This window comes from Pygocentrus nattereri, chromosome 13, assembly GCF_015220715.1.
Source record: "Pygocentrus nattereri isolate fPygNat1 chromosome 13, fPygNat1.pri, whole genome shotgun sequence".
Lineage (NCBI taxonomy): Eukaryota > Metazoa > Chordata > Actinopteri > Characiformes > Serrasalmidae > Pygocentrus > Pygocentrus nattereri.
The window spans coordinates 20,523,073-20,547,424 of record NC_051223.1 but is presented as its reverse complement, the minus strand read 5'-3'; the positions used below and the strand labels follow the sequence as shown (position 1 = coordinate 20,547,424).

General features: G+C 38.0%; 1 protein-coding gene across 2 annotated transcripts in view; it reads right to left on the bottom strand.

Annotated features, from left to right (window-relative positions):
- The window catches only part of gabrz (gamma-aminobutyric acid type A receptor subunit zeta), a 39,263-nt gene extending 30,135 nt beyond the window's left edge, over window positions 1–9,128 (bottom strand). Inside the window, exons 1-2 of one of the 2 annotated variants that reach the window (XM_017695957.2) lie at window positions 8,731–9,128; window positions 114–187 (exon numbers count right to left, since the gene is read on the bottom strand). In XM_017695957.2, coding sequence (XP_017551446.1) covers window positions 114–166 — 53 coding nt within the window. In that variant the 5' untranslated portion in view covers window positions 167–187; window positions 8,731–9,128. Of the gene's footprint in view, window positions 1–113; window positions 192–8,730 lie in introns of both variants that reach the window. The other variant, XM_017695956.2, reaches the window with a different exon arrangement.
- Between the last annotated feature and the right edge of the window lie 15,224 nt (window positions 9,129–24,352).

Sequence of the window (24,352 nt, the reverse complement as noted above, 5' to 3'; positions counted from 1 at the left end):
AAATCCAAGATCTCAGAAGGATAGCAACAATTTTGTAGGACACAATACATACTAACCATGATGAGTGCATGTTTAAGCAGAAAAGGTCAGAACAGCTTTTCATAGTTCCTTACCTGCTAATGATGAGAATGAAGACTACAGAGCCTGGAGGGCTGCATGAACGCATGGCTGCAGGAGTCTCAGGCGTCTGTCTAAGAATGAAAAGAGTGAAAAGAGTGAAAGAAGGAACTTGTATCATGCAATGAATAAAGATATGCAGTGATCAAAGAATACAGCATATTTTGGAACTTCAAAAGCTCTAGTATTGACTGTGATAGGCCAGTTGTTCTTGGCACTAGGCTTTTTTTAAAGAAGCTCTTGTAATACAGTTTAATGAATGGTTCCTGGAGTTAGAACTAAGACTGTATTTTCTTCTGTGTAATTTTCTGAGGCTTATTTAGTAAATCAGATCTGAAAAACTATTAATGTTAATACTGCAATAGGCCATTTAATTAGTCTGTAAAATCAAAGTTCTGCAATTTTAGAGATTTGGAGTTTTCCCCATATCTGCATCACTAACATCGGTGCAACATTTTCTCCTGACTGAAAAGGTGTATTCATTTTACATGCACACAATACCACAATCTGTATGCACACGATACCACAATCTGTCAAGTAAACAGATAAATGAATGTCATAATTAATTTCACTCTCTAAACTGATTAAGTTATAGGACTGAGAAATGGAATCCTGAATCTGCTTAACTAGCACTGGCATGAACCATAATGCATGCATGTCCATGCCTATGGAAGTATGTAAAAAATGTGTTATGTGTCTTCTGGTCTGTTGAACCAGTGCTGTTGCTATATGACCTTCTTTACCCTGCCATTCCTGAATCCCATCCCTTTAGCTTCCCTTTCCAAGAGGACTGTAAAGTTGTTATCACCAGATTCACAAATATAAGACCAGATTAAATGGTTATATCACTTTTTGAATATTACATGCCCATGCCCTGGCCTCTGACAAGCACCTCTTCTTGGTACCCAGCCAAGCGATTCCTTCTTGTCTCAACAGAATCAAGATGAGCCTGTCATTTTTCAGTGCACTGCTTTGACCCAAACCCCCCCAAATAGAAAAAAACCTTACAGCTGGACACCAGCACAGATGAAAATGACATGGCAGTACATAATACAGTCCTTATTGAACCTTGACTTTCCTCGCTGCATGTCCACGATTGCTATTTTGAGCCGGGATGGCAGATTTACTCTCAGAATCTCTGCTCAGTCTTCCAGCATCAGGATAATCCATGTGCAGCTGTGGAGATGTGTGCCAGACAACAGACCTCTGCCCTGCAGCGCAGTATCTCACATACACACACACAGAGCCACTCCTAACATTGACCTCTACCCCTTTAATGCACATTTTAGTGGTCAATTATCATTTATTTGCTGACAAACCAGCCAGCAAGCATTTTTTTTCTCCCTACTTTTCCCTGCAGACCACTTCAGAAATAAAAACAGAAATAAAAAGTTTTTGTATGCACACCATGTTTCAGATTTATCCACAGATTTTCACTTTTGAAATGTATGTTTTGGGACATTGTCTTGTTGTAATATATAACCTTTTTCCATCTTCAGTTTATTCACTGGCTGTGCAACATTTAGTAGAAGCCTTCTTCCCTGTATCCCTGTGCCCCTGCCTGACACACAGCCTCAAAGCATAATAGATCCACCCCCATGCTTAATAGCTGGCAAGGTGTAATTTTCTTCAAATGCTGCTCCTTTCGCTTCTAAACATATCTTTCGTAATTGTAGGATTAGCGTTACATTTTTGTTTAATCAGTCCACAGAATGTCATTCCAAAATGCCTTTGCTTTATCTACATGTTGCTTTGTATGCTTCAGACATTAACTTTTGTAACAGTCACGGTTACTTTCTAATGACCCTTCCATGTGGCAGGTGTTGGGCAGTGATGTGGGGGTTTGCTTTGCATACATGGCCAGTCTATGAGCATTTTTTCAGAGGTTTTTCGTGGTCTTCCAAATCTTGTCTTGACTTCAGGAGTTCTCCTGAACTTTCATTTCTTAAAGACATTTCAGACAGTGAATACAATGGGCAAGAAGTGTTTAGATATCTTTTATAGTCTTTCTTTATAAGGATCAGTTCATATATATGTAATTCCCAGTCAAAACAACCATTAAAAACAAGTTATTTTATTTTTCCAAGATATTTCTGAGGAGATTAAACACAAGACAATCCACTTACATATTGAATGGTAAAATCAAAAGAAAATTATGATGAAAAGCGATTGTTCCAACTAAGGTTAAAAATATATATATTTAAATGATCTCTAAGGAGAAAATCAAGCTCCACTCTTGCTTCAAATTTCAAAAAATTTCACATGTGGGCCTGTCCTTCCACTCTAAGAAAAATTACTGTCTTAAAGAATGTGTAGCTGTCAATGAGCAGAAAAACATTTGCAAATCAAGCAAAAAAGCTGCTGATGTTCTCGAAACAATGGACTGACCACCCCAGAGTTCAGGCCTCAAAATAATTGAATGTGTTTGAGGTTACTTGAATCATCAGAAGCAAAAAAATGCAACATCTAAGACTGAACTGAGGCATGAAAAAACATCCACATGAATTTCTTTTGAAAAATTGAAGTATCCAGTAAAGAATGCAAGTAGTGATAAAAACAAAGAGTAGACAGACTAAATGCTGAACAATTAGATATTATATTTAATTGTTGAGGCGTCTGTGTAATTTTCTCTCAAATATATGGTTTATGCTTTTTTCCTAACAGTGAAAAATTGATACTTTGTACTTTTTACAAGGTATTTAGTCATTTTTACTGGAGAATTGAATAAATGCAATGGGGTCTCTAATTTTTGCACAGTACAGTATATGCATATATATGTAAATATCTACAGGTTTATGTAATATAAAGATTTTACACCTAGCCTTAAACCTAGCCCTAACCCTCTGCTGGTCATGACACCACAGGTTAATCGAGTTTTTCTCTCATTTTTCTATAAAGTCAGGACATTTTGGCCTGAAATAGCCTGAAATAACACACATAAGCGCGCACAAAGACACACACACACACACACACACACACACACACACACACACACACACACACACACACACACACACACCCACATACACACACACATACACACACACACATACATTCCCAAATACAGCTATACATCTTTGAGAACACTCAAGGCCATTCTGGATTGGAGCAGCATTTCACATGCCATAAGGCATGAAAATCACGTTAATGCCATCTTCTCATCTGCTGATGTGACCTTTGTTCTAGCCACTGGATCTTGAATCTATGACAAAGTGATGAGCCCTTCACCATGAATCATTCTGACTCAGATAGACTATAACTGTACATGCTGCGGACGAGACCATCTACTGCCAGCTGAAGCTCATGTACTCACATAACAAATTATTGTCCCCATTGTACTCCCATCCCAGCAGGCTCCACTCGTCCCCATGCTCACACACACACATAAACACACACTCTGAAAGGCTCTATGGAGCTGCGATGCTTTTCCCAGATGCCTCAGAGCACTGTCAAAGCTGCCTGCTCACCAAGCCGTCCCACACACAACTGTCTCATCTCCAAGTTCAGAGCTTTTGATTTTATTATTTCATTATTTATTATTTTTAGGCTGCAGGCTCTTTCTGCCCGCCAGCTCTGCTCATCCTGGAATGTGCAGGAGACAACAGGAGGCTGATCAAGAAAAGCAGAGCCATTAATAAATGGGTAGAGCAAAACTCCCTGACAACGCATATCAGATTTGTACACAGCAAGTGAGGCTCAGGAGTGCAAGTGCAGATGTGACTCCAGAGGACAATGACATTATTCCTCTTAAAGATCAAGCACTATGTCACATGAGTAAATTACGTTTAAAGAGGCCAGCAAATCAACTGTGAATACTAAAACTCATCTCAATAGGCTTCATTCAGAAGCCGTTCTTAAGAAGAAATTTCTTCTCAAAACCTTATTCACATTTTTACGATGATTCTGACATTCACCAATGTTTCATTATCTGAGATTCGTTCTTAGGTAAAAACAGAATCTGTGCACACTCAAGAGCATAAAGATAAAGATAAACATTTCTGTGGTTTAAGAACACTTCATGAATCTGACAGACTTTTTCTTAGGACCTTTCTCAAGAGCAGTTTTAAGAAAAAAACTCTGAATATTGGTGAATGAGGCCCAGTGATCTAAAAACATGCAAAAATATTTAATCATGTTTCAAATTGAATAAAAAAGCTAGAAAACTGTTCAGACTGCACAGTGGTTCATAGCGGTATAACTAATACAAACAAGTCAATGGTAGCAGGCTGTTTTTCTTTTCTTAAGCTTTTATTTTCTAGCAGATATTGGACTACAGAGGTGAAGTTAGGTTTACCTAGGTGCCCTAGTAAGTTTGATATTTGGTGTTGGTGGTGAGTTGAATTTGGCCAATCAACGTTAGCTTTTGCCAAAGTTTATGACTGTGGCTTAGTGGCAATAAATCATTGAAGTGATGTGAGCATTTGTAGACTAGGCAACAAAAAAAAACTTAAAAGTCAATTTTCTTTGTTTATTGTGCCTGGCATTTTTAGCTCACTACTAAATGGGCTATGAATTGTGTGGGGTGTGGCTGTGGAACGGAGCCATGAAAAATGAAAGATTTGCTTTAATTCTGATTGGTACAAGGGAATAAGTAAATGACCCAACTCAAATCCATCTGAAGAAACCTAAAAGGCAGGTTTTTAGTCAAAATGCCCAACGGTGTTCTCTATTAGGCAGATGATTAGTGCCTTAATGTTAAGGTTAGGGTAACTTTCTATTTTGTGGCCCCAATACACTTGCTGGTCATATTTTGGGCAGTTCTACTTTATAAAATGATAAAATGGTAACATTTAAAGGAAAAAAACTAAAGTGAATGAATAATTGCTATTTCATTGTATTCCTGTCATTATGTTATCTTAACCATTTCTAAAAGTGTCCTCAAGTATAAGTTTAAAAAACCTTCAGATAATGTAAATGCGCTACACAAATGAAAAGATCCAAGCCAAGTAACATATAATAACCTTTGTTTTTAAGAGCATAGTTTTAAACATGTTATTGCCTGCCCTGCCACATTTTTACAATACTGTATTTCGGGGCACCACATTCCACTAGAAATCCATCTCATTTTGCAGTGCAAGCAGTGCAAATATTTATCTCCAAAGATAAATATTTAAAGCACGCAAATACAATATTTATAGATTGTGAATCTTCCAAGGCTGACACATCTTTCCCTAGAGAGTGCTATGATACTTATCTAAAGGCAGCAACAATTGTGTAAATGTCAGCAAGGATCTGAGCTTCATGTTGGCCCTGGAACATCTGTCCAGGTACTTAACTCTCTCTTCTACATCCTCCCTTGTTTAGCCACACTGAGGCAGTGGTTGTGTAACTCAATGCGCATTATATGGTTTTTGGACTGGGGACAGAGGTGTTTCTCATTTAGTGTGGCAGTTGACATCTTCAAGGGAGCAGGGACCTTTAGCCAGAGGAACTGACCCAAGCCGGACAAAGTTGGACACTTACCACTTTGAAGCACCACTGGGCCACATTGTCCTTGTTAGAGGCCAAATAATTCTGGCCACCTGAGACTGACCACACACAGCCAGATCCACTGTGCAGCTTTCATATTTAACCCCTGAAACCTGGGCCTATTTATCATTTGTTAATCTTAGAGGCATTCACTGTTCTATCTACACTATCGACAAAATTCAGAATGGCAACACTACTACAGTTCTTAGCTATGCAAAGCACTTTTGACCAATTTATAGAGACATTATATCATATAGTGCAGTAAGGAACCTTGATTTCTTCAAACAGGTCTGGAATCTTCCATTCATTTGTATCTAATAGGATCATAATACATGTATGTAAACACTCTATAACACTTTTATTGCATATTTTTGCTATTTCTTCTTGAAAATCTAAGAGTAAGATCTTAAAACAAAAAAATGTTCAATTCGATTTATCCCACAGCACGTAGGTAGCTATACCCAAGCAAAGTAGATGTAGCCAAGTAAGGCCTTACACATAGGTTAATTACCAGTATACTTGAGATGTGACAGTGGAATCAACCAATCATGTTCTGATTGAACGTGGGTGAGTTCAATTTCTGGAAGTCTGGCTAGAATGTATAAGCGGTAGACAAAGTAGGTTTCATTCAGCTGTTAAAAATCTACGAAAGTGATGGCAGCTCTACGTCAGGGCTCTTTACTGAAAGAGTCACCATAAAATGTCAACACACAGAGTAAAATATATGTTAATGTAAGCTTAGTACTAACATACTATTGTACACACCATTGAGTCACCATCAGAAAGCTGCATTATTATAGTTTTGACATTTATAGCCCCAACTATAGATCTAGCTTGAAGAACCATGGTGTGCTACTGATATAGTGACAGAAAACATAGGATAAGTCAGTGTGGCAAGTGTGTAATGATTTATGCTTGCAGCTTGCACAATGCTAATGCTAATAGGTATGAGTGTGAGGAAGGGACAGGTTCTTCGAGGTTAAGAAGTTAATGAGCAAACCACACAGTCAATACAGAGAGAGACAAATGTCGACAAACAGTGTTTTGAGTTGCTTTTTTATTTGCTTGCTTGTTTGTCTATTTTGTTGAGTTTACTTCTCTGCAACCTGTTCCTGCTTTACCGACTTCACAAGCTTGACAATAAAGATATGGAAGGCAGACACTGGGAATCTAGGTCAGAATATATGTCTGAAATCTATAAACATCTCCCTACGACTGACTCCAATTACTTTCACTTTACATCTTTGACAAGCCTCAAAACATTTTCACTTACACCCTCAAGAATCTACTAAATTAATCATGCCAGGCATGCATATCAGATTTGAAACTCTTTAATTAAAAGGCCTCTCGCTGCCTTAACCAGTTCAATGATGAGCAGACCAGCGAGTTTTGAACAAGAACATGCTCAAACTGCACTTGAGCAAGAACTACAAGAGCTTCTTTAGTCTATACTGCATTTATATTTCTTTGATGCAGCATTGCAGAAATATGTACCTGCTACTGTCCAATAGCCTGTATTATAAACACCCACATCTAAGAGAAAAACCTGCAGAAAAGTCATGTAAAGCATTTGTACAGGTCAGGTCAGGTAATTTATTCTCCTTCAACTAAGATAAACTTTCAATTCTACAAGCCCCAAAGATGAAGGAAACTTTTAACTCAATTCGTCCAGCAAAGTTAAAATGCACTCTTTAAAAAGTGAATAAAAAAAGAATGAGATGAAAGAAGCTAATATCCAAAAAGGTTTGGAGGCTTGGAAGCACCTCTCCATTTGCACATGTAATCCAAAAGAAAGAAAAGCCAAGGCCAGCTTCTGACTTGTATTATAATGTAACACTGGCATTATTTAAATGAGGCTTGGAAGAACCTCTCCAGCAGCACGTATAATTCAATAAGAAAAACAGTAAAGGCCGTATTCTGACTCGTATTATAACACCACCAAGCCTTGGCCAGTGTCAGAACGTCTTGTTAAGGATAAAGAGCAAAGCACTAGGTTTTCAGTTAATGTTTTAAGGTTAGGTTTCAAAAGGTGTCTTCCTGCCTCACAGTTTACTTTAGAAAGTGCATATCAAGGCTTACAGAACATAATGATAATAATTACAAAAAGCTCTGGAGTCCAAAGCAAAATCAAGTGTAAGATGGAAGAAGATGGAGATCCTGATGTCCGTTTAGTTCACTGAGGGTCTTTCATCACACTACAAACAGAGTGATGACAGGGACCGTGTTTAAACACTTGGAGCAAACATAAAATATGGAGAACATTCTTACTTTCCACTAAACTGAGGCCATCAGTTCTGCATCACCCAAATCACGAGTAAATAAGAGTAAAGCTGCAAAGGACTCTGGTTTCAGGAGAGGGATTAAGCCTAGTCTTTATACTAAACTACAGGGCTAATGAAAATAATAAATAAAACTAAATTTCCATTTTAGTTGATGTTTGAGCTTCTGAATCTGAGAAATCAGCCTCTTATAAGTTGACTCCTCCTTTTTCATCCTGGATGATACCCAGTCACCTAACGGTCAGGTGACGTGTGCAGCACCCTGCATGTTTTACAGACGCTCTGCACCTGTTGGTCTTTTCTTCAGCTATCATCACAGCCAGAAGCCTCACAAGTCACATGAGGACATCAAAAATCCTCTCAGTTCAAAGAAATTCAGAGCCACATTTATGTATAAAGGGTAAGCCTCTGGGCAGAAAGGAGACTGTACATGCAGTGCAATCTTGCAGAATGTAAGTGCAATCCTGTGGCTGTAGTTTAAAATGTTATGTAAAGTGTGTGGAAGACAGGCAACAGGGCGCTCAAGGAGGATCCCAAATATGCATTCATCAAGTCTATAAATATCAGTGAGCACAATATGTCAATAATCTTAAAATACCATTATATATATATATATAGAGGGAGAGAGAGAGACTGATAGATAGATAGATAGATAGATAGATAGATAGATAGATAGATAGATAGATAGATAAACAATAGCAACAACAATAATAACGATAGTAACAATAACAATCATAACATAATGTATGGTATGTTTGCAAAACATGGAAGGTGGAGTCTGTTCATTCCTGACCAGAATATTCCTGTAGGGAGAAGCTTCATGCAGGAGGGCTTCATGCAGAGTTCTGCAACATTTTCTACTCACATTTAAAGTCGTTCACCCGTTTGCATGTCTAGACTGATGCCAGCTGCGAAGGATAACGAGGCGCACATCTGTGTATGCTGAAGTCGCAGTTATTTTCAGCCATCTATTTTATTCTTTCACGTAGAATTCCCGCGGTTTCCTTGACCAAAATACAAAGGGAAAAAAAGAAAACGCTGAATTCTGCAGCCCAGATGCGCCACCACTCAGCAGCAACTACTGGTTGCGTCTGTAGCAAACTCGGCAAGATGCACAATGCGTGAGCGTAGAGTTGTTTTTCACACCCGTTTTCCGACAAGACCCGCCTTTTGTGCTGGTATTGGCTAGTTAGATCTCGGATTGGTTAAAATGAGCGCAGCTGAAGCTGAGACTGTATCTCGAGTTCACGTGCTCTTCCTCCGTGCGCTCCTGTTGCCGAACAGCGTGTTGACTGGACATCTGAACAATTAGCTAACACGCGCGCTAAGGGTGGAGTCTGTCGGAATACGGGTGGGAAAACAATTAACGCATGTGGGACATAAAAGATTTGACTGACGTAGTGGGAGAAGGACCTTATATTCCACTAGACTGACATTACAAACACTCTGCGAGTTGTATTTTATTGTCTTTTTGCCACTAGAAAGAAGATCCTGACCGAGGGGATGGAGATGAAATGTGCGGAACCCAACAGCAGCGCTCTCGCAGTGTTTTTGAAGACGTTGGAAAATGCTAAGCTGGCACTTCTGGCGTGAGCACCTCTGCAGAACGATGTAGGCCATGAAAATGTGCTTTTCGTACGAAATGTTAAGTTGAGATTTTTTAGTTTTGTGATTTCTTCAAGAAAATGTAAACAATTCGTAGTATTTTGTTTTTACTGATCTCCATACAGGTGAATAATTATTGAAATGATTGAATTATTCATCTTAAATTGAATTACTCTCAGAAACAGAAAAAAGTTCTCACTAATAAATAAGCTTTCATCAATAATAAAACCATTAAATTCGACGTCAGTCCATATCCACCCTCAAGGTGAAGTCACTGATCTTGAAGAAAGAACAGTTTGCAGGGCTAACACAGTGGTCAGGGAAAGTGGTCACTGGCGATGGGTTGCTTGTGACTGGCTCAGTTCCAGTGGATGATTTTTGTCAACGTGCCCCTGAGCAGTGAAGTCCGGATTCGTCCGGGGGATGACTCGTGCTGTCGGTTAATGGAAGTTACTTTGCTCACAGGCATAAGCTGAATAGAAATGTATCTGCTTTCAGATCTGACAGTAATGAAACAAGCCTACATGCAAGTAAGCAATTAAGACTCATCTGTTCACGTTTGCAATCTGTTAGGTAGCATAACAGCATGCAGTCAGTCACCCCAAGTATTCTTCAACCTGAATTCAGAAAGGAGTTTCCCAAATAAGTTCAAAAAAGGATAGAAGTGTGCATGGTAAGTGGTATTTTTTCTTTTTTCATCTAGCCAAATTCTCTGCCTGCTCATGCAAATAGAAAGCAGTGAAGCCTTGCTGCAGCTCTCCCACTCAAACGGTTTAAATTTGTCCCAGATATGTTAATGCACCACCTCAGCCTCCACTCTGAGGTTGCTCACACCAAGGAACTCATCACAGGTTCAATTCTTTATTAGCTGTGAGACACACAAGGTATGTGGCTGAAATGACAGGAGATTTGATACACTGAATATTGGTTGGACATAGATTTTGTATATAGATTTGGATCACAATTTTAGGCAGACAGGGAGGAAATGTCAGTCCAGAACAGCATGTTTTTTCTAAGGACCAACTTGCTTTAAGCTGCAGCTTACCTTTACCAATTTTCTGCTTCAGCATCAAATTCTGAACCTATCACTGCTCAAAATTTAACTTTTGGGTCAGCACCAACTAAACAAGCTGGTATTGTATATAATTCAGCAAACAAGATGGGCTGTGAAATGATTTACAGACTGTCTGGAAAAAAAACAACTGAAAAAATCTGAGCTTAACTTGATATTGCAGTTTCATGACTCTACCTTTATGATTCTATCCATGACTACTTTTTGTGAAAAGAATTTCCAGTATTATAGCATGTTCAATACATGCTTCTTTGCTTTACTGTTTTCTTTATTTTACACAACTGTTGCACAAAACCAATAGGACATTTGAGGTTGTGTGTTACCATGAATATCATCACAGCTGTGATGATCTACGCCAATCGCTTTCAGCTTGAGACACTTTAGTGTTATTATCTCATACTCTATTGCTGGTATAAGTCACAGGAGGTTGCACATACGTTGATTTTACCAAAGGTTAAGAGATGTTGTTAAGCACAACACAAAGCAATGATCTAGTGCAAAATTTCTCAACACAACTTAATTTATAATTAATAACAATTCAAATATGCGATTCTGCCACTAAATAATGTAGTTTGGTGTAGTTTGTAAACAGTGAACTGTGTTTGTCAAACAACCAACACCACCCATAAGGGAGGAAAAAGAGAAAAGATTTCAGGCGCCCTGCCACTTGGGGGGGCCGTGCTGAGCACAGTGTTAAGAAAGCACAGCAGTGGAATGTATATGCCTGTATTCAAGCTTTGAGTCTTTGACTAGACGTTGGTGCCCAGCCATGTCTTTGTGAGGGCCTGTAAGCAGCATAAGAAAATCATTGATTTCTTTCTATAAACAGCTCAATGGTTTTTAATAACTTGTCACCTTAATACAGAATATAATAAATGAACTTTCAGTATTTACAGCTTCAAACATGGCTCAACCAATTTTAGAATAGAGCTTTCTATTTTATAGTTCATAAGAATTGATTCGAGTACAGTTCAATATTTTATGGTACAGCTCTTATTGAGTAATGCTGAGATCCTCATTGCTGTGTGAACACACAACATTAATCAAATGAAACATTGGTTCACATTCTTTGCTTGTTTTTTTTTTTTTACTAATATCTTCATACTGTCACTTAAGAGCAAGGAACACCATGCAGCCTTTTGAACCTATGTGTGCATGACACCAAACAGATTTTAGAATCTCATTAATGGAGAGATATTTTATATTAAAGCAAAAATGAGGCCAAGTGCTGAATATGGAACATTTCTTGCTCTTTGTGCTCACTTAAAAGAAGCAGGCTTTTGTTGTTCAATTTCTTTTCTTGCCATCCTCTTAGGAAACACTGGAAAGAGTTGAGTGTGGTCGCTTCCTAGCTCCTCTACATGTGTCCTTGTGGTTTGTTACGTAGTGTGGTTTATGTATGTGTTTCTAGTGCATTGATATATAAGAGCAAAAAACAGCAGCTCTGTAAATACAAAGGCAAACACGTCATCATGACAAAAATCACGTCTTCACAGATCTTTGATCAGTTGTGCTTAATGTTGCATTGAATTAGTACAGAAGCACACATATTCTTCTGAAGGAAAAAGGCTTAACTCTGCACATTGGCACCTAGCGGCTAGCATCGCAGCCCCAGCAGGTTCTAAATGAGGAAAGGCCAGGAGGAAGAAAACACAGCACAATTAAAATAGTGTGCTGTGATTTTAAATGTTTTATTTAAATGCCTATTTCCCATGAAGTCAGCTTTCAAACCGTGGCCTATTTTGAGAGGGAATTATCTGGTGTAGCCACTAGGATAATTGCCCATTTTTACTTAATAAAACTTTCATTTGAAGAATAGGCATCATGATCCCATGATAGCAAATTTGTCAGAATTTGCACAGGCTAGATTGTGTGCAATGCTGTGGATGGTTCATCTAAGAGAAAATGGAGTGTGTTCAGCTTTTCTTCATTTGCATGAAGTCCAAAAAATTATTAACAATCATACCTGTTTTGAATCTGATTGGAGTAGATGCATCCTGGTGAAATATACTGTATGAGAGTGAATGAGTTTAATTATAGCAAATAATTCATTATACCTTTCGAAAGTTTTGTATGAGTAAGTAATGCAGTTCATTTGCTGCTGAGTTCGTGATTGCACATGGATTGCAGAATCTCTTTGAATAATTTAAGCTGGTTCAGAAGCCCAATTTTCTTAAAAATGAAGCTGTTACTGGTTAAACTTGCGCACAGTGAGAACAGTTATTGTACTATGTGTTTCCTGTGAAAAATTCTGTTTTGAATTGTGCCATGCAAAGAATACACCTAAGACAAGTGTTTGGCTGGCTTCAGGACAACCCAGGGGGCCATCACTTTGATGTCAGAAGGAGATGAGCCATGGAAAACAGGTAAAAAAACATCTCTCCAACAAGAGCATTATCATACTGTAACAAAAGAAAAACGAAGCAACAACTGTATGAATTATTAACTGGACCAAGCTGAGGCCTGTCAGAGAGAGCGAGAGAGAAGGAGAGAGATACAAAGACAGATAGAGGGAGAGAGAGAGAATTCAAAACTCAGCCCAGGTAAGCTAGTAGTTCTCAATCAACACCTACAGCACTCTCCTACACAGCCATGATTTCAGCCTAGCAAGGCCAATTTCTCACAGTGTAGGCACACACAATGGTTTCAAAGTGATCTGTCATAAGCTCGGCACTCCAGTAACACCCACTTGCGGTATCCACCGCTGGGGAAATGTGGAACCACTGCTATAGGGCCCGCACTGGAGAAAGTATCAGCACTGTCCCTGTAGCTGTAGCTGTTCTGCCACCATACTGGGCAGCTGCTTTTATTGAGAAGGACAGCAGCAGCAGAGCAGAAGCTCTAGGTTTGAGGCTGAAAGCTGCTGCTATGCAGAGAGCACCATATGGTCCTGCCTCCAGCCTCATGCACATGTTTAGAGAGAAACAGCTCCAGACTTATATAAGAAAGTGACAGAGCAAGAGCCCCTTAGGTGGTCTCTGAGGGCTGAGAGGGGAGTTAGGGTACCCAATGGAGCCTCTGGTGCCAGCATTACTAAATAATAGTCTTAGCTTAGCTCCCAGTGTTCTGTGACCATTCACATCTTCTACAGTGCCTTATTATGATGATGATAATAGCGGCCTGCAGCAGCCTGCATCATACTTCAGCATGTGCACACTAGGACACATATAGAGAAATATACAGAATAATACAACTGCTATTTTGTGAAATATTTTGAGCACATTAATGGTTATTATTATGTGCTACAAAGGAATAGGCCCACAGATGTGGTCACGTCATCAGAGACATTTGAAAAAGTTATTGTAGTCTGGGATAGTGATACATAGGCTCTTAAAAACGGTTCTTAAATGGTTCTTGGTTTGCATAGGTTGAAACAAAAATCTAAAATTTTGCACTCATCCAGATGGGGTCTATCGACCAAGACATGTTTGGTGTCCTAATTCAGCTTTTTTAGTTTAGCACTAGACCTATAAGGCTAACATTGCTAAGAAACATTAGTAGTCTATAGACACCCAATTCTTTTTTGTCAATAAATGTCTTTTTTCTGTAAATTGGGTCAGAATTTGGCATAACACCTATTGTTTAAAATGATCTAATGGCTGTCAGCTGTCCTGTAATCATTTGAGTAAAATTTTGACAATAACAAACATGCATTGGCTCATTGACTACCTCTAGGGTAAATAAAAGGTTAGATTTTTCACTGAACCATTCTTTTAATTGTAGAAGCTTCTCAATATTTGGAGGTTCTTTACAATTTTTATAGGGAACCCAAACTTGTTCTTCTATGGCATGTTTTGGAACCTTTATTGGCTCCTTCATTTTGAACAGTGTATACAGAATCATACACGATAATACAGCAGTTCAAGTACTATTCTGGGAAATACTTTCAGTACACTTACATTTATAATCTGCTACAAAGGAAAACAATGTGATGTCATGTCAATGCAGACATTTGAAAAGGTTTCTCCTCATTCTGTCATTCTAGGATGAAAGTAACGTGGGAATGTGTATACAGCTCTAAAAGAAAGCAGACTTCTGTGAAAGACAGCCAAAACTGAATACAGGACAGCTGACAGCCATTACTACTAAACACACCATCGAGACACCACCCCCCACCCCCACACTCACTATCAACTGGTGAATTGGTTTAGACTGTCCCTACTCATTAGCGAAGGACAATTTCTGCACATATATGTCAGATATCTGAAGGGTGTGCAGAACTGTCTCTCGGTAATAATCAGATTTTCTCCAGGTATCCATGCTGTAGTTTGAAATAAAGCATTTGGACAGTTCATCTCCAAACTGTCGACACAGAAAAAGAGTTTGTCACTACTCACTGACACTTTTCCTCTTAAAATCTGCTGGAATGTTAGCAATGAGAGCCATCATCTGTGAACTGATTTTGCCATCCATTTGCATCAATTTTAATGATTTAAGAAGCCTGAGGGATATAAAAAAGGTTATGCACATTGAAGTGTTACAAAGTCAGATGTATGGCCTCAGTGAGTTTGAATTTGCCAGGCCAAAAATAAAAGTCAGCCCCAATTTCAAAGAACTGTGTTGGCTCCTGCCCAGACAAACCTATACGAGAAATGCATTAACAGTTGGACACGCTTATAGGCGCTGAATCACATGGTTGGTTTACTTGGCAAACAAGCGCTGTCCAGTTTTCTTCATGTCTATGTTTCATTTTCTCTCTCTTTGTTGATTCCCTCGGATAAGGTCATAAAGCTGATTGTTCTAAATGAGGCTGACTGCCATGCAGCCGATGAAATATAACACCTACATTTCATGGTGTCACTCTGGAGACAAATTATATTAAGACAGAAAGAGCTCACCAGTGTTAAATATAGTTAGGGAATGAAGCCTCTCAGCATGTGCCTAAAACAGCGATGCTAATTCTACACATAATGTACTAGAGCTTAGGACAACAGAACCTATGGGTGAATCGGAAAGATTACATCTTGCTGCGCTCATGTTGGCTTAGTTCTTTGACAACAGCTGCTTTGTGAGCAGATGTGGGTTTAAGGCAAACTTGTTAAATACCACAAGGCTCATAAGGGATATTCAGTCATTCATTTTGTGTCCTTATTACAAGCATAGACGTATCAAAGCTGCAAGGGTATTAAAGACTTAAAAACCTTAGATTTATGAACTAATCTCTAAATGCACTGCGCTCCCTTAAGAGAATGCAAGCTCAGTGTTGGACCAGCGCTTATATAAGACTGCTGCTGCCCAACAAAGTGGCCTACTGACTCCCTCAGTAATATATGTGACATTTACATGGTTATAAAATAGTTCACGAGCAGTTATATATTGTGTCCTTTGTTTTTAACACAGAGTGCATGCATGAGAGAGTGACGTATGATACAGTGGGAAAAACACTTGCATAACATTAAAGGGCATAACATTAAAGAGCTTGCTGTAGTATTTCCACAATATTAGTATAATTTATAATTAATATGTAATTCATATTTATATAATGTAATATTTTACTGTATTTGTGATGAAATGAAAACAGATGTATTTACATATATATCTGTCATTCCAGCTAAAAGCAGTTTAGCTCCTCCCATTCATGTTGAAAATACAAGAAGTATTTCAGCCCAGACTGCTTTTTGAATGAGGCATAATGCAGAGCAACCAATCAGAACAGAAGGCATATCAGTATGAAATCACAGTAACAAAAACAGCATCTTCTTCTTCTTTCGGCTGCTCCCTTTAGGGGTCGCCACAGCGGATCATCTGCCTCCATCTTGCCCTATCCACTGCCTCCTCTACTTTTACACCAACCATCTCCATGTCCACCTTTACTACATCCATAAACCTTCTCTGAGGTCTACCTCTTCTCCTTCTACCCGGCAGCTCCATCTCCAACATTCTTTGCCCAATATATCCACTATTCCTCCTCAACACATGTCCAAACCATCTCAACCTGGCCTCTCTGGCTTTATCTCCAAACTGCTCCACCTTCATTGTCCCTGTGATCTGCTCATTTCTAATCTTGTCCATCCTTGTCACTCCGAACAAAAATCTCAGCATCTTCATCTCCGCCACCTCAGCTCAGCTTCCTGTCTTTTAGACAGAGCCACAGTCTCCAAACCATACATCATAGCAGGATGCACTACTGTCTTGTAAACCTAGTAAAAAAAAGAGCATGTTTAATATATAAAATTATATATATATAAATTTATATATAAATAAATAATGCTTTATTTCCATTTTGTTTCCAGTTTCCATTTTGTCATTATCAAAACAATCATAACGCTACCTATGCTTTGCCAAAAACTTTAGGTAGCAGACTAGCAAACACCACTTTGAACAGTTGTGTACACATAAAACCATAATATTTTACTTTAGAACACAAAAAAGTTTGCTTAATTGCAGAAAATAGTGTGTGACAATGGGGTGTGACAATTCTTACACACTGATTTTCAGACTTTAGGACATATTTTCTTCAATCACTCAATGGGATCTAACCGCTCACCATGAGGCCACAAGGGACAAAGATATAGTCTCACTTCCTGCTCTAAAATGTAGGGGTGTGGCTAAAATGCTTTGATTATGGACTAAAACTCATTGCGTTTCTGAAATGACATAAAAATATGAGACAGCATTTTTGGAAATAAACTGTTTATATAGACATATAGAAAATACCCTATAAATGATGTGTTTTGTATATATGTAACTTATTACTATCTCAGTTATTGCATTGGGTTGAAATAGATAACATAACCTTTGTAAATATCTGAATACTGAAAGGTCTGAATACTTTTGTTTTATCAATTTCTTTTTAATTTTATTTTATTGTGGGACCACGGTTGGAACTGATGTAGTAGAACGGTCCATATAGGATATGGGCTTTTTGATGCATGAATGACTAATAAGTTTAGTCATCCACTCAGGTGTTCATTGAACTCTTAATTTGTTGACTCACCTGAAACAAAGTCCTCCCTTATGTTCTTCATAGAACACCCACAGACCCTTGCTTTCCTATAAAAACATGGGCTGGTGTTCAGTCTTTCAGCAGAGCATAAATGTATAAAGTTTACTGTACATCTCCCCAAAGGTGAAGTTCATCAAGCCATTCGTCTTCTGTGTGTAAATGCCATCATTCTTTGCCTTTTATCGGTAGAGACAAGCTGATGCGCCTGAGAGTGAAGGCTTTTTAATGGAATTATCCTCCTCACAAAGAAACGTCTAATTAGGGCATCAATGCGATTACATGTTTTGGCACACATCCGATCTGCCCGATTTAATTTTCTAAACACAGGAGGAGGGACTCATTTGAAAAGCATATTTCATTATATCAGCTTGGCAAATTAAGAGCCAAGGTATTTATGAATGTTTATTAGTTTTGTCAGAGTAAATGAATGAAACAAAGATTACTAATGCTAATTATTAGATTTTGTAACTTGGCATTATTTGTGTAAAGAGTTGATTGTAGAAAAATGTATTAGATAAATAATAACAGCATTTTTCTCTTTAATTCTATCAATTATATTTGATGTGGCTAAACCGGTATGTTTCACACAAATATGTTGCATATAAATAGGAGCAGGCACAGCATCCTTAATTGAATTTAATGAAAAATGTTTTCAACATACTGTAAGCTTGAATTGTAAGCTTAGTCAAAAAAATGACTCAGATCCCTTGGTGTCATTAAGTCACTCTTTAAGATATTTTGTGTTCAAAACATATGCATCAATAACCGTGTATGTGTCACTAACTCTACTTTTTACAAGTACAAAAATTACAGATTTGTGATTTAATGAACACAAAAGTATGACAGCTGTTTACCTTAATTACTCTTCTAACCTTTACTGTTTAGGGCCAAGTTTCCCCAAAGCTTTGTAGCATTAACATCATCTTAAAGGGGAATTCCACCATTGTTTAAAAAAAAATCGGGACACATTTCAATGAGAGGCAGACAATGTCATTATGAATGGTTTGATATAAAAAGGCTCCTTGTTGAAAGACTTATTGTTTTGGATTTCTTTACAGTGCTAGTGAGAGGAACCAGGGGTAACTATGTCTACAAGGCAAATACATGGTCATTTATGACACGTAAACCAACAAATGACTTCAGAGTCATATTGATAATGTTTAAATAATGATATATCTGGGGGTGAAAAGTTCTTTGGGGACTATTTTGGCATACAACACCTTGCCTGTACCTCTCCACCACAATGGGAGGAGCCATATGTGTTTTAGGCCAAAACTTTATCTCTGAACTATAACTATGGTAAAACAATGTCTCAGACATCAGACTGCATATTGATAAAGATTTCATATAATGGCTTTTACGTGTTGGAGCTTTTTAGAGACTTTAGACATCTGGTTCCTATCACCACCACTGTGAACAAATCAGACTCTCTAAGTTTCTCTAGAACGAGGCATTTCATATTTTTGAAAAACTGGTGGAATTCCCCTTAGTAGTAGATTAGTAGAGACTGGTAGAGAGGGTGTTTAATATAATGTTCATTCTACCATTTAACAGTGATCTTTATGCCAAAATGGGTTTGGGAAACTCAGTCCTGAACAGCACCAAGAATACCAACTCAATTTAGAGGCTCTTCCTTTTTTCCAGCCTGGCAGATACAGAGGCATAGAGGCAAAGAGCCTGTAGAGAAGCATCACTTCCCTAGACTTCCCTAGCAATGTACCTCTGCAGCCCAGGCGCACATGTTAATGATTCCCTGATCGTGTTCATTAGATCTCACTGTGTGCCTGGTGCAATGTGGCAGACCCTCACAGCTGCAATGCTAACACCCCCAAAGTTTCTGGTCATCTTGTTTGTGACATTTTTGATTTTGATCTTTTGCAGAGATGCAGTGCATATTTGAATTGAAAGCTCATTCACCAGGTTAAGTTACACTGTAACCGCACCTGATGTAAATTCAGTATGGAATGAATTAAATGGCCTTTTCTGTATGCTGTAAAATAAAACCATTTCATCTAAAAATTCAGACTAAAAATACTGCTGCATGAACCTCTATTATTGAGGCAGTCCAGTAAGTTTGGCAGCTCCTGTAGTGAGGTTCATTAAAAGCCTGTGTGCAGATGAGGCTGGTGGAAGAGGGTTACTCTGAGGCCAGATGGGATTCTAGCCCAAACACCCAGTGATCCCATCTGTCTGAATTCAGAGATCTATGAACCTTCAACTTCAGCATGGAATACACTATTAGAAATGAGGCACTATGCCAGAGCATTTTTCATTAATCAAGGTACAAACAATGTAAATCTACCCTTAAAGGTACAACAGTGTTTTTAGGTCCAATTGTGTACCTTAAATATGTTTATGCCACTAGAAAAGTACATATTTGTACATTTTCATGACCTAATGTTTTAAGACAGAACAATAAAATAAAAAAACTGGAGATGAGACGGATGCTTAGAAAATATAATTTCAGTGGATGGTGGTACCCTTGAGGTGGTACCACCCCAGGGACATCTGGGGTACTGCTCCAGTGACAGTTCCTTACCTTTACTCTGAGAGTGTAGGTGAAAAAAATAGCTAATGTCTTCTTTTCTAAAACAAAGCAGAGAGCATTATAATTCCCCTCTGTCTAAAGTAACAGACAGATGAAAAAAGTATATACTTGGAATAAAATTTTGTTCCAAGTAACTTTGGACCATTTCTGTTTTCCCTTTTTCCATGAAATGTTCACACAATGTAAAAGGCAGTATGCATTTTCCAGCAGTGTACAAAAAAATATAAACAAAGTTACAAGTTACAAAGTTTTGATACAATACCTACTTTATCTTTCCTTCTTTCACCAATCTGATGCATTTCCTTTGTCCAACTGTGGGCAAAGGTAAAACAAGGTAAGACTACATTTATAATGCAGTCATGAATGTGTCAAAAGAATGGGCTCAGTAACATATTGTTACTGTCAGAACAAAATCTTTTATTTCCATTTTTGAAATCATGAATGCCCACTACACTTTTTACTGTGTGCATATTGCATGACAAAGAGACCAATAGAAATAGTTCTAAAACACTTAGACAATCTTGCTGCATTGCCGTGCACTGAAAGTTATGTTTTGCGAGGTACAAGGTTTTATGCCTTCATATGATCCTCATTCAGTGTGATTGACAGTGCATCTCTCACACTCATCAGGAAATAGGAGGACAAACTGTTCTGCAGTGGCAGATCTGTTCTCCTGTTCTGTTCTGTCCTCTTGCTAAAATGGAGTTAAAGAAAATCTCATTTGAAATTTGTTACATTGTTGTTTATGGCCTTGCTGATGTTTTGTTACATAATCTTTGGAAAATCTAATTTTGCTTTCACCTCCGTATAGTGATGGAGTCTCTTATGGAAGAAATTTGTGCAGAGAAAAACATGGCTGACATTTTCTGAAAACTTTAGCAAATTATTGTTGCTAAAAATGACATCCATAAGGCACGGTTAGAGATCTGCATTTAATAATTAGCATATCTTGCTGTGATGGGCTAATTTACTCAGTGAACAGGTCAGTGAATATGCACTGTGTCCCTTCAGCAGTGCTGCTCTGTGAGCTTCATCATGAAGTAGGCTATGCAGTGGTAAGATAAGCTCAAAACATAGTCAGTTACAGTCATTTTCTATGTTAAATAATTGATTTTTACAATTAAATAGATGCATGTGTTGCAGGTTACCTTATAGAGTGCATTTTTCTGAAAGTTAAAAGCTTGCACTGAAAAAAGTGATGCATTTAATTTACATGATTTGAACACATCATGTCCTCATGATGACTAAAATATGTTATGATCTAGTTACATACAGAGAACAGACAATGCAATCAGTTTATGTCATTTTAATATAGTAACACTGTTTTTTTTTCTTGGCAGTGTGCCACCCCAAGAAAATCTCTGTATCCACCCTATTTTAAAAGTTCTAGCTATGGCCTAGGGTGCTAGAAGCCCAGATCAGTGTTTTCTCTCATGGAACTGGGTCAGACTGAGCAAGTGAACAGAGTATTGTTGTCATGCTTTAATTCTTAATTCTGTATATCAAACTGTACTGTTATAGAATAATGGAAGTGATCTATTGTGCAATAACTTGTTTTATTACAAACCTTTCCCATGGTACTTCAGCATCCAGCTGACAAGTTTCCTAGTTTATGAGCTCTTGCCAGCCTATACTGCTAGACTGTGCAATGCTGTAGAACTGTCCTGCACGTGTGAACTTCCATTGTGTCACTGATTTGATGACCAATTGAATTAATGTACATTTTTACTGTACACTATTTAGGCACTCCTTGACACTTTTATTATCAGTCTGAATGTTCTATAAAATCATTTTAATGTGCTATGATGCTGTGTTTTACTGTTTGCATTGATGAACATGGGTGCTTATGCAGCTCTGAAGTTTTAGAAAGTCAAATTAAATCATATTCAGTTTATTTTCATATTAGTACACATCTTCATACACAATCAGTCACTGTCATAATTGCTTGCGTGTGAAGTTTACCTGAAGTATTTTACAAGATATTACAGTACACAATGACTTGTCGTTTGGTCACAACAGACAAGTCACATACAGTGCACCTTTAATGAACATTGAATCACTATACATACATCTTAAACCCTATTCGAGTTAGATTAGTTTTACAGGAGAATGTAATGTAATTTGTAAGAGATTAAACTAGCCAATTCATATGGGATAAAATATCTGTGTAATTTCCCCAAGTTAAGCCAAACAACCTGGATGAAAACATTATACATTCACTTCAGAGTTAGGAACTTATTGAACTTACAGTTAATACCAGATAGAACAGCGTTAGGCTAGAAAATGGGCTAATAAGAAATGCCACCTAACAGGGCAAAAGTCACACTGTCCTGTCAAAAATACATTCAGAGAATTTATTTTATAATCAATCTAATTAGCTCATCATTAAAATGGCTTTAAATTACAGTATTCTTGATTTATATTTGAATATAAAGGAACTGGGACAAGTGTTCAAATTTAACTATTAGCTTTCTCATCACCGAAAAAACAGAGGGGCCGATGTCTTTTACTGGGGTTTGTTGTTAGACTGCACAGTAACTGATCAACATAGTACTATACATAATGTAATATACAGGAAAAAAGGAAAAAGTAACCAGTGTAAGAATCAGAAGTGATAATGGCATTACAATGCTAATGAATGCTTTTGGAAAGTCAATCAGGATATGAATAAATAACCAATTAATTCTAGTTTTAATATAAGCCATAAATAATCAACTAAAGTATCTTTTGAGGGTCTATGGAGGCTTTTCTGTCCTTAAGGCTTTATAATTTTGAACTCTAGAACAATTTCTGACACTTCTGCCTCCCACTCATGGTCTGTCTCACACACACACACACACACACACACACACACACACACACACACACACATCTATTATTACAGCTGAATTTTTCATGTAATGAATGCTAGTGTTTTCAGGGCGTTGACACCATCATTGACTCCACATAAGAGTCTTCTAATCGGTAAATTATTAATCACTCTGCAGCTGGATAATTCTCCACTTTTGCCAGAGATAAAAATACTAAGCAATGTTCTCATTATGTGCGCTGCATTTTCAGCAGAAAAAAAGTGCAGAAATCCTGGGTGTTGCTGACTCTTCAGATAGAGATGGGGAAGTATTGGGGAAGCTTATTCTCTGTGGGTAGGCAGTGCTTTGATTTCATGTCTCATTACACCGGAGGAGTTGTGTGGAAAGAGGATTCAGAACGATCTGCTGCACGTAATGGATGAGCATAAGAAGCATAATAGAGGTTGTCTCACTATTTCATATTCTGAGGGTAGAGCTGGGGAATACAGTGGCATGTAGTCATCATTGCTGATTTGACACGTGTTGATTAAGGGAGTAAAGGGAAGAGATTCTTTAGTTTTATTGCAGGGGAAATGCACTGAGAGTGGAGTGAGAGAGGTTTTTCCTCTAGCAACATGTAGTATGTGTCTTTGTCAAAGGTACAATGGGACAAAACTCATCGAGGAGAGACCCTGAGTCTGCTGCCTAAAAAACGTTTATTTCCCATTGCATTCCATGAGTTTCAAGCACATATACTCTGGCTGATGAGTAGCTCTAACTACTGTGCTACACTCCCACATTTGGTTCCTTAAAGAACCTTTCACACTGCTGAAAAAAGACCACTAGAACCATTAGAATTAAACCCTAAAGGTTTTGCTTTCCAATAGAATTCACTAGTTTGCTGTGGGCCACCTTACAATCCCATTAGAAAAACATTAAATCCATCTAGTCAGTCTTAGAATACTTGTTAAACCATTATAATCCTTTACATTGTGAGATCAACTCATCATAAAAACACAAACTACCATTACTGACTATTGGACACCACCAGGAATTAGCAGAAATTTCAGATATTATTATTTTTTTCAGCAGGGTAGTTCCATGGATCTTTTGAATGATCTCTTTAATGAATTAAAAGTGGTTCCTCTGTGGTTTCGTTCTAAAGAAACCTTTTGCTACTTTTATTTTTAAAAGAGTACCCATACTTCTGGAAATATTGGAAGTACTAATGTGATGAAACACTGCCATCTGATGGTATAACCAAAGAAGAGCTATCTAACTCTGGATACAAATTTGATTTGGTACTAGTAGTTCAGCATTTTGGTGCAGAGCCTCATCTCTTCAATCTTTTACTACTGATCCCCTGAAAGCAGAGCAGGAAGTGTCGGAGAGAGAAGCAGAACAAGAACATCCTCACACTTCTCTATGAAAACCAGCCTCAGAGAGCAGCTGTGCTCAGACCAAAGCCCAGTACAGCAGAGGGCAGTGCACACACAGATACACGCACACAGTATGAGAATACACCAC